This window comes from Asparagus officinalis, chromosome 3, assembly GCF_001876935.1.
Source record: "Asparagus officinalis chromosome 3, Aspof.V1, whole genome shotgun sequence".
Lineage (NCBI taxonomy): Eukaryota > Viridiplantae > Streptophyta > Magnoliopsida > Asparagales > Asparagaceae > Asparagus > Asparagus officinalis.
In genome coordinates this window covers 19,180,261-19,191,782 of record NC_033796.1, presented here as the reverse complement: position 1 = coordinate 19,191,782, position 11,522 = coordinate 19,180,261, and the positions used below count along the sequence as shown (strand labels likewise).

At 35.8% G+C, this 11,522-nt stretch overlaps 1 protein-coding gene across 1 annotated transcript in view; it reads left to right on the top strand.

The window, feature by feature from the left end:
• The window catches only part of LOC109833255 (cytochrome b6-f complex iron-sulfur subunit 2, chloroplastic), a 4,324-nt gene extending 1,556 nt beyond the window's left edge, over positions 1–2,768 (top strand). Inside the window, exons 3-5 of the mRNA XM_020400862.1 lie at positions 643–760; positions 1,790–1,972; positions 2,503–2,768. Of these exons, the coding sequence (XP_020256451.1) occupies positions 643–760; positions 1,790–1,972; positions 2,503–2,604 (403 nt within the window). The 3' untranslated portion in view covers positions 2,605–2,768. The remainder of the gene's footprint in view (positions 1–642; positions 761–1,789; positions 1,973–2,502) is intronic.

The following is an 11,522-nucleotide window of genomic DNA, read 5'->3' as shown; positions in this document are numbered from 1 at the left end:
TCATCAGTCTCAGGTTTATGTTATTTTGCATCGGTACTTTGATTTGGTTTTAACTGGTATTTATGTCTCATTTGAATTTGTGTTGCTGCTCTTGTTTTGCGCCTTTCTGTTTCCTTTTACCTTCGGGGATAATAATTGTCTTAAATACTACTTTTAGTTTAAATTGATTGAAGATTGCAGAAATTAACGTATGTGGTTGAAAGTCATTAAGATGGTTGTAGAAATATGGCATATACAGATATACTTGAAAGTGATTAACATGGTTTAGATTTTTTAGCTCAAAGTCTATTGTGTTTGGCATCAACACTTCTGCTTGCCTTTCACGGCATTGTGAAAGAACCTGCATAATATTAGTTGCACAGGTCATTTGTATATTTCATTCTGAACAGTTCCTTTAGCTCGATCATTATATTTATTCCAAGTTTTCCTTCATCTGTCTTTTGTGTTATTTTTTTTAATGACATATGTCAAAAAATGTTTGTGTTCGGCTGTAATAACGCTATTCCATGACGTTTCTTATAAAAGTCGTCGTATCATCTGAGGCTGCATAGCCACTAGTCCTTTCTGCTTATTTCTTCTTCACTTTTTGAAAAAATCATAAAACTTCCAGCTATTTATTTTAGCTATTGGGAACAATTGCAGCTCAGGAGGTGCTGATGGAGGAACTCCTGCCAAAGACGCCCTTGGGAACGATGTCATTGCTTCTGAATGGCTGAAGAATCATGGGCCTAATGATAGAACACTCACCCAAGGGTTAAGGGTATTTTATACATGCTACATATACCTTCTGTCATATTTTAAAAACTTCACCTGAAGTGAGCTACTTAGTATTATCAAATGTTCGGTTTATATTGTTCTATTTAGTATTATCTCATGAACATTTTATAGTTCTACTGTTCTTATTTTAATGAATGTCCACATCCATACTTCTGTATGTAAAGCCATTTCCTCGTCTACTTCTGAATTTGGAGAAATATTTTGGAGAAATAAGTCATTATTTTTCTTCGTTTTTATGAATTTATTTGGAGCTTGTGGTTTCCTACGGATAGATATTATCTTATAGACTTGGCCTTCATAAAGCTCTTGGCCTCTTAAGCTTTATGGCAATACTAAATCCTTGGAGCAATGTACGTGTTATTTGTGGTTATTTCACTTACCGTTGCTATGAATAAGAATTAATGGCATTATAAAGTTTATGTTTCTACTAACCTAATAATTCAATATAGTTAAAAGTTTTTAAACCACCATGAATGAATTTTATCTAGTAATATGTCAACAAATTTTGTTGTTCTACATCTACAATCAATGGTATGCATCCTGTGAAAGCAAGCAGCATTGAGTTCTCTATTACGTTCATGCTTGTTTGCCATGCTTTTTGGGAATTTACAACCACATTTTTTAGAGAGAAAAATTTATTCACCACATTTCGTCCATGATTAGGTTCTCTGCTATACATACAATTCACTCCTTGATCTAGGCCATGCAGGTGGTTTATTCATTTGGTTGTCTCTTTGAGTATTGAGGGCGGCTGTATGGTGTACGAGTAACTTCCGCATTCAGAACATAATAAAAAAACAAGTGAAAAACTGCAGAAGGTGTTCATCTCCAAGATCATAAATCTCTCTTCTTCTCTTTAAAATTAGATGGTCACTATCCTAATCAAAACCATGCGCTACTTTGGTCGTGACTCTTCTAGAGAAAGAACAGAAATGAGTCCAATTTAACCTCATCATTTTTTAGGGAGATCCTATAGCACTATATCAGTCTTTTAACTTGATCACTATTGCAGGGAGATCCTACCTATCTTGTTGTGGAGAGTGACAGAACACTTGCAACCTATGGAATCAATGCTGTCTGCACTCACCTTGGTTGTGTCGTCCCATGGAACGGTGCTGAGAACAAGTTCATCTGCCCCTGCCACGGATCACAGTACAATAATCAAGGAAAGGTTGTTAGGGGACCTGCTCCTTTGGTAAGCCTGTCACTTTTCTTAACTTTTTTTAATTAATTTGGGGATATTCAAACTTTTATTGTCTAGTTGATCAATTTACAGCTATCTGCTATCAAATCTCTCTTTTTGTATTGAAAAATTAAATATTGCTACATACAAGGAGGGGGGTGGTGGGGGTGTTAAGTTAAGTGTAGTATGAAGATTAATGTTTACTTAATTGTACGAGATAGTTCTAATGCATTGTGAAATGTCATTTGTTGTAAAATGCAAGAAAAAGAATAATCCTACCTATACATGTCATAACCTCTTTTTGTGTCGAAAATTAATATTTCATTTCTTTTGTTACTTATTGTTATTTTGTACATTATGCTTGACGTTGATTTAACTATGCTATTGGAAATTTTAGATTTATGTAAACAGGAAAACAAATGTTTGTCTGATGGAGCTCCTTCTTTACTCCATAAATCATTTTTTACCTTCTTGGTTAGTCATATAATATGCATGCACTTTGGTAGAATTAAATCTGATATGATTTTTTTTTTGGGTGACAGTCGTTGGCTTTGGCACATGCTGATGTGGATGATGACAAGGTAATATTCGTCCCCTGGGTTGAAACTGACTTCAGAACTGGCGATGCTCCTTGGTGGGCTTAATCTCTCGATGTAAATTTGCCTAAAGTGTCAATATCTAATATTTACATCCTTTCCCTTTCAAGGACCCTATTTTTTTTCATAAAGGAAAAACATATAATGTTGTGTTTAAAAGTACTCAATTTGAGATTTAGTTGTGGTAATCAATTATTCATCAGTTCTGTGTATGATACATCTTTGATGTTGGTAACTATTGCAGAGACGAGTTGCCAAGAAATCAATCTTGGCTGTACCAAGATTTTCATATGTGATATTATACGAGATTTCATCATCTCCTTCGCAAGTACTGGCTTAGAACTAAAATCACATGATATGTGCAATTTCCAAATGAATTGAAAGATTGCCTACTATTTTTTGAAATATCATAGAATATGCAACGAAATAAAAATAATAATAAGCAAAATATTAAGCAAAGCAAATTACACAAAAAAATCACAGCCAAAACACAATATTTTAAAGCAGTTTGGATAAACAATCATACATCCACTCTTCCTTCTTACAAAGGGTCTTCCTCACTATGTGAACATTCTCTGAATCACACACTCGATTCCGTATATTTTACAAGACCACATCCTAGATAACCCTAATCTAGTCGTCTACACAAGCTCTTCACGTACAAGTAACTCTCGCCCTAGCTAATACCTAATTCCTCAATTAACCTCGGCTTGAGTCCACCATAAATCCTCAATTTATCCTAGCTTGAGTGTGTTGTAAACCCTCAATTCATCCTAGCTTGAGTACACCGTAAAAATAAATTTAATAAAATAAAACAAATACCACTTAAACACAAATAGAAAGATCTTACAACCCTTTTTGATTTGTGATCGTTCTCCATAGGATTTTCTATGGAGTTCTAGAAGAACGATGATGATTTTGAAGTCTGAGGGCAACACTTCTCGAAGGCTAATGATCAAATGATGAAGAACGACATCAATGATGCTTTCTGAAAAGCTCGAGCAAGATCCTTTCACCAAATTGAATTAGGTTAGGAATATCTCTGAAAATTATTAGGAAAAAGCCTATATACCCCTAGCAATGAACGTCTAAGATTAAGTCCAAACAAATCAAAAATTAAAAATCTGGTAGCCAGTCATTGATGGGCAAGTGTGCTCATCAATGAGCAAGGCCACATCGATGAGTACTATTACTCGTCGATGAATCAATGAGTACTATTACTCGTCGATGAATCAATGAGTACTATTACTCATCGATGGATAACATGTTTATGGACTTTGCTCATCGATGAGTACATGAAAAGTACTCCATATTGTAGATCATGTTGAGAACTTTCACAAAACATATTATAATAGAGATTCTGATAGTCGAGTCAAAAGTTATGACCCATGCAAGTTTCAGCATGATGTTTTTTTTGACCCTATCTCGCTAGAACGTCCATATCTCGAGCTATACATCTCTAAATGGAGTTCCATTTATTTCTCTAAATTTGTGAAAAAGAGATGAACTCTCCTATATGCCAAAGTTGACTTTATCTTCTAATACATTTCTAGGATTAATTGTAACTGAATTATTGTCATGCCCTCTGTAAAAATATTTTATTGATGGGGTTTGGAAATTGGTGATCAAGTAGTGCTCATCCATAAATAATATGCTCATCGATGAATGAGGTCTCTCTGTAAAAATTTACCATCTATACAAAGTTGTTGATTGATGAATTAGCTCCAAATTCGTCAAGAGAACCAATGCTCATCGATGATCAAATGCTCATCGATGAGCCAATTGGGTCATTGATGGACAAGGTGCTGAGAACACCCTGTTGAGCAAAAAATTCTTCTGTTTGTTTTCAATATCGAATTCTAACCTATATTAAATATCTTATACACATATTAAACCAATATGAAGGTTTATTATTTATCAAACTAAGTCAATTGTACAGACACGATCCTAATACAATTATGTTAAAACTCATAGTCTACTACTATCACAACAATAACGAAAAAAGCTAATCTTGGATGTTTTTTGTTTTTCCAAGTCAAATTATTTACAAAGTACATTTTTTTAGAATATCAAATTTTGAAATTTCTCAATTCACATTACTAGCAACAAACAGAACCTTAGATTGCAGCCCTTTTTTTAATCATCGTTGGTGCACACAGATGCAATGTGATTTGGATACTATACACCATCAATTATACTATCAAATATTGATAGATAGGTCACGTCGATCACAACCATCTATAGCGAAGCCATTTTTTTTAATTCAAAACATCAAGTTAATTATATGTAACAATGTCAATAAAAAACATCCAAGCTAAAAAAACCCCCCTAACACAACCAACTACTTGTTTCAAAGCCTCTCCCTATCAGACTATAGCACACTTTGCAAAAATAGTGGAGGGTCTTCAAGTCATATACCACATAGTCATCAAGATCCTTCGCTCTCTGGGCCAATACATGAGCTGCTTCATTCCCTGTTCAATGGACTAGCTAAAAATCTCAGTCCTCTAGTTTTGAACAAGAAAGCCGAATATCATCCATGATATGCCCGTAAAGACGAGTGTTGCTCCAAACTATTATGAATGTCTCTAATTATTGCCTCAGCATCTCCTTCAAAAACTACTTTCCAGAATCTAGTACCCCGAGCAAACTTCACAACTTCCCACGCCGCTTGAATTTCAACATGCTGAGCATTATTACCTCGTATCCGAATTAATTTTGACATGATCGCATAAAACCCCCCTTCAAGGTTCCTCACAATCAGACCCACACCCATCGCCCTCTTTTCTAAAAATACAGCTCCGTCAAAATTCACTTTCCAGATGCCTATGCAAGGAGCGCGCCACACCTCTGGTACTGCACTAGCAATGACACTCACATGTGGTTCCTGCAAATTAAAAAAAAAAAAAAAAAAAATTCATTTTGTGGTTCCTGCAAATTAAAAAAAAAAAAAAAAAAATTCATTCTATATTCTGGAGCACAACACACAATCTCCACTGCCTCTTGTGCATGCCCGTGGTGTTTTGTTTCATTTTGGTTTTTCCATAGAAGCCAACATATGACAATTACTAGCTCGAAGCTATCTGAATCTAGCCTATCATATCCTCAAGATTATGCCCTTGTTGAATCATACTCCGACCCTCCTCCATCACCCCACGCAACGTAATACCTAAAATTGCCCACACTAGGTGAGCAAATGGGAAAAGATATAAAACATGCTCGATAGATTCCTTGGTATATTTGTACACTCAGCAAACTTCCCATATAATCATGCCTTTTCTTTGCAAAATTTGTCGAACTAGAATGGCACAGCCTCCGTGCAAAGTGTTTTATTTTATTTGGAAGTTACATATTCCATATGAATTTCCAATCCAAAGCCGGCCCATAACTCATACTACCATAATCTTTAACTCCGATGTCAATAGCACGATCAGTAATCAACTGATATGCACTGTGAACTATAAACATCCCATTTTGCCTGTAATACCATATTAACTTATCCTAGTTTAAACTGGATCCTAGCGGTATTTTCTTAATTGCTTTTGCTTCTGGGGCAAAAAAAGCTTCTCATTCCATTCACACTTCCCTGCAACAAAGCACTCGTTAACTATGGCTTCTAATGACAAAGAGTTCAAAGGGGTTTGGATTCTAGAAGTACTCTAGGGTATAGGAATCCGTGGATTTCGTCATATTCTTATTATCCTCCTATTACCCACTCTCCATCAAGACCCCACTTTGATCACCTCTAAAGATGAAAAAAATACTTCTCTACGCAAAAGTGGGTTGAGATCCTACCTGCGGTTTGAAAACATCTCCCTCTTTGAAATAATTACAGCTGAACACCTAAACAACAAAGATTCCCTATTCATAACCAACCTCCACATTTGTTTCGCTAATAAAGCTAATTTAAAAGCTTTAAAAAAATGAAAACCTAGGCCACCATCATGTTTCCTTGCACATAATTTATCCCAAGAGACCCTGTTCATCTTCTTTTTTCTATTTACCTCTCCCCACGAAAAATTCTGAACCATACATTCTAATTTGGTGCAGAGATAATTAATATGGTAGCTTGAAACAACTCACGGTGTATATATGTTGGCACTGCTTGAAGTACTGCTTTAATTAACACATCCTTGCTAGCTTTTGAGAGAAGTTTTGATGACCAACCCTGAATTTTGGCCCAAACTCGTTTTTTAATACTTGTAAAAACTTCCTTTTTTGACAAGCCTACTATCAAAGGCAACCCTAAGTACTTCTCATGTCGATCAACCGCTTCAACCCTATGTACCCCAGAGCACTCTACTTGTATGATCATTGTTGTGTTCTTGCTAAAAATGATGGCCGATTTCTTTCTTTAAAATCCATTTCTATGGATTCGGATCCTCTCCACTACAAAAAAAAAAATAGTGGATGACCCACTACATAATCACAGCCATTGATTATCTAGTTGATGGTTATGATTTTTTCTTTTAGTGTAAATTAGGAATGAGTGCAATACACGGGGGAATGGTAAGTGTTAGATTTAGATTGTATCATAACCGCCTACTAAATAATCAACGCTTGAGATTAAAAGTAGTGGTCTCTCCACTACTTTTTTGTAGTGGAGAGGATCCAAATCCCTATAAATTTATTATTTGTCCCAAGGCGCTTTTATATTTATTTAACACTTGTCTCACAATTTCACATTTCTTCTTTGTTGCATGGAAAAATAGCAAATTGTCATCGGCAAAAAAAGATGAGAAATTGACTGACATCCACCGGCAACTGAAACTCCATGCAAACGCCCATGATTCTCAGCATCTCTTATAAGCGCTGTAAGTCCCTCAGCACATAAAAGAAAAAGATAAGGAGATAAAGGGTCTCCTTGACGAATTCCCCTTTCTAGTCGAAAACGAAGTAATGGGTTGCTATCGATCATCACCGAGAAAGATGTTGTATATAGATAAGTCATTATTAGAGTAATTCATGTATCAGCAAACCCTATTTTTTGCATGATATGCTCTAAGTAAACTCACTCCCCCCTGTCGTAAGCTTTACTCATATCTAACTTGAGTGCTGCATAGCTCTGACCGCCACCTGTTTTTCATTTGAGATATTGATTGACCTCGAATGCAATGAGAACATTGTATGTAATCAATCTAGTAGGGACAGAAGCACTCTGGCTTCCTCTGCTCCTGCTTTGCATTTTTCTGGATGATCATTATATGTGTGTAATTTATTTCCTCAGCAAACGGTCAATTATTCAAAAAATCCAAAACTGATCATATGATGTCAGTTTCTACTGTTCTACAATATGCCAAAAATTCTGGTAAAAAAGAGCGGGCATACCATCGTGGCCGGGAGATTTTGTAGGATGCACACCATGAATAGCATGTATGAATTCATCTTCTCGAAACTCACTAATTAGAGAGGAGTTCATCTCATTGGTGACCCACTGATCAATCACATCTTTAACACCTTGCAAGTCTTCCTTGCTCGGTTTCGTCGATGTAAACGACTGCTTGAAATATCCAAGTATCGATCGTCTCCTCTACCTCCAAAGCACTATGGCACCATTCACCATCTTCTTTTTTAATGTCTTTTTCTCTATCGTTGAGAGTCACGAGCATGGAAAAAACTTGTGTTATGATCTCCACCGCGTAACCAATTGACTCGGGTACTCTGCCTGCACATATCCTCCTCCATTGCCAATATTTCATCAGCTTGCCAAGTTAAAACCTGCTCCACTTCCCTTGATGCTTTTGTGATAAGTCCTCTTTTGGTTGAGTGAAAATGAAAATGGATGTAATATACAAAGGGTATGGTAACCATACAAATATGTTTCTTTATGCTATGCTTTGGATCTTCGATTGCTCATGTCTTTTTCTTTTTATTTTTATTTTAACTTATTCATGACAAACTAGCTGGTATTCTGGTACACACGATGTGTGCGTGATACATAATCTGGAGGGATGTAACAATAGAATTATCAAGAAAACAAATAGTTTGTTAGGTTTTTTTCCTGATTTTTTTCAAATTTGTTTTAGCGCCTTTCCATTGATTTTTCTAGGCGTGAGGACATTTCTGATGACTATTAAAAAATGATGACGTTTTCTTTTTCTATATGTTAGAGCTAGGGGTGCTAAACCGTATCCGTACCCGAGGAAATATCCGAAATCATATCCGTTAGGATACAGATATGGTTACTCAAATCTATAACCGATAGGATATGATTACGGATATGGTTTTGTAGTGAAATATCCAGATTCGTATGCCCGAAATATCCAAATGCATATTAATCATACTCTTACGATAGTTTTAATTTTTAGATTATGGATTTGTGGTTAATTTTGATGATCAAGATGTCTAATCTTAGCTTTTCCGTTATAATGAATATATTAACGAACTCTTTTGTATTACATTAACTTTGTTTTTCTCAATACTATCTAGTTTTCTCATATCCATTTTGTATATGCATGCATATTCACTTATATATCAGCTTGTATATCCGTAACCATATCTGATTTTAGCGGATATGGATGTGAATTTTCCTTACCGAGGTATATCCGTATCCGTATCCGAGATGGATAAGCGGATATAAATATGATAAGCATCGTATCCGAGCTGTATCCGGACCAAATGCACCTAATTAGAGCAATTTAAATTTCTAAAACCGAAGTCCAAAAAAATGGAAAGAGACCATATTTTAAACAATAGTACATAAATGTCATTCCAAACATGTGAATTCTCAGAGTTGAACTTTCTGTTTTTTCCCCCAATATAGTTCATGTACACTGTAATTCCTTATCATCATTTTACCATATCTACTTTCCTTTTTTTGTGTGTATAAAACAAGATTTATTCCCTATTGTAGATCAATCGATCTATTGATAAGTTATGGAGAGAAAAATGGGGCTTGCAATTAATTTAAAATCAAATATAATTTTGGTATAACAATTACAGAGCCAGACTTATTTTATCTTATTTATTTATTTATGTTCGGAACAAAGACGTGCTGAAGAAAGATCTGAACAAAAAAAAAATATGCAAACTTGAATCCACACATAATGGTGAAAAGAATTAATTCCAACCCAGGCCCGGTCAAGGTCCAATTAGCCCGAATTGAACAAAAATTATTATTACGAATTGGTGAAGCCTTCAGCGAACGCAAACAGCAAGACGAATGCCCATACCCATACCCATGCAAGGTGCTACGTGGAAGTCCTACGTGGCACTCTCACCGTCGTTTGACCTCATAGTCAAATTCGGCACCATGCGCTCGTGCCCTCTTCTCTGTCCACCTCCACCGCCACGCTCGTCTATTAATACCCCCTCTCCTCTCTCTTCTCCAAACCCGTGCCCGAATTCGACCCGTTAATGTCATCAGAAACCCGGCCCGATATTTCCAGAGGTGCAAAGCACCTGGTGGACAACTTTCCATGTTTGTCAACAGTGCCTGATGGCTGCGTGCTCTCACGTGAGGCATTATCGGAGCCGGTGGCGTTTGGATCCGTCCCGGTTATTGATGTGGGTGGGCTTGAGGATCCGACCCGAAGAGTTCGAACTGTGGAGGAGATTGCAAGGGCTTGCGAGGAGTGGGGATTTTTTGTTGTAAGTGCTTAACGTGGTATTTATTTTGGTTTTGGTCCTTGAGTCCTGATAAACTCTTTTCTAGAGAGATCTTGCACGAAGACTTTATCAGTAACATTCTATTGAATCTGAAAATTCTTTTGACTAGTTTATTATTATTAGTAAAATGCACCAAGAATTTGGAAACTAGAGAGACGGTAAAGTAGTTTATTAATGAGACAATTATTAAATTTTATAAAATTAAAAAGACAATAGTGGTATATTAACCAATTATTGAGTTTCTAAGGACATCTCAAGCAGCTTCTCTAAAATTTTCTCCAAAATGGGAAAACAAAAGTCATATTCTCCAAATTATTTTTATACCAACTCCAACAACTTTCTCATTTTGAAGAATCAATTTTTTCCTCCAAAAATTTGGAGAATGCTGCAGATTTGGGGAAGCTTCCCCATTTTTTCTCCTTCATCCCTCACTGCTAAAAAATGAGGCATCCTAGACGGAAAATTCCGTCTAGGATACCCAGAATTCCGTCTAGGATGCGTATTCTAGACGGAATTCCGTCTAGAATACGCGTCTAGTTTATTTCCGTCTAGTATGTAGTATTCTAGACGGAAATTCCGTCTAGAATACATCCTAGACGGAATTCAAAACCGTCTAGAATACATCGTAGACGGATTATTCTAGACGGAATTTCCGTCTAGAATAATTTATCCTAGACGGAAAAAAATTCCGTCTAGAATAAGTATTCTAGACGGAAATTTCCGTCTAGAAATCTCATTCTAGACGGAATTTGATTTTTTAAATTTTTTTAATTTTTTAATTTTTAAAAAGCATTCTAGACGGAATTTAAGCATCCTAGACGGAATTTCCGTCTAGGATACTATGCTACAGTTTTTTTTTTTTTTAGAATGTAATTCATCGAAAAAAATACAAAACCAATAAAACAACATTTCATCTTAATTTGCAAACGGTTGCTAAAAATGTATGCCACATCCAAATATATTTAAAATCAGCTCGAAAAAAATACAAAACCAATAAAACAACATTTCATCTTAATTTGCAAACGGTTGCTAAAAATGTATGCCACATCCAAATATATTTAAAATCAGCTCGAAAAAAATACAAAACCAATAAAACAACATTTCATCTTAATTTGCAACATACTGAAGGAATGGTATCCTAAGGCAGCCAATTCAAGTTAGGCAACAGCCAGCCAGTGGAATGCGCAAATAGAAATCCAATGGTGTCATCTTAAGCTTACTCGCCAACCGTCAACCCAAAGCCAAACTTGTAGTCTTTCTTTCTATGGTCCACCTGCAAAGGATTTCAGATGCAAAGAAAAATCAGAAGAAAAAAAATTCCAAAGGTCAGTCCAATAACAACATTCGGGATAAAAGGA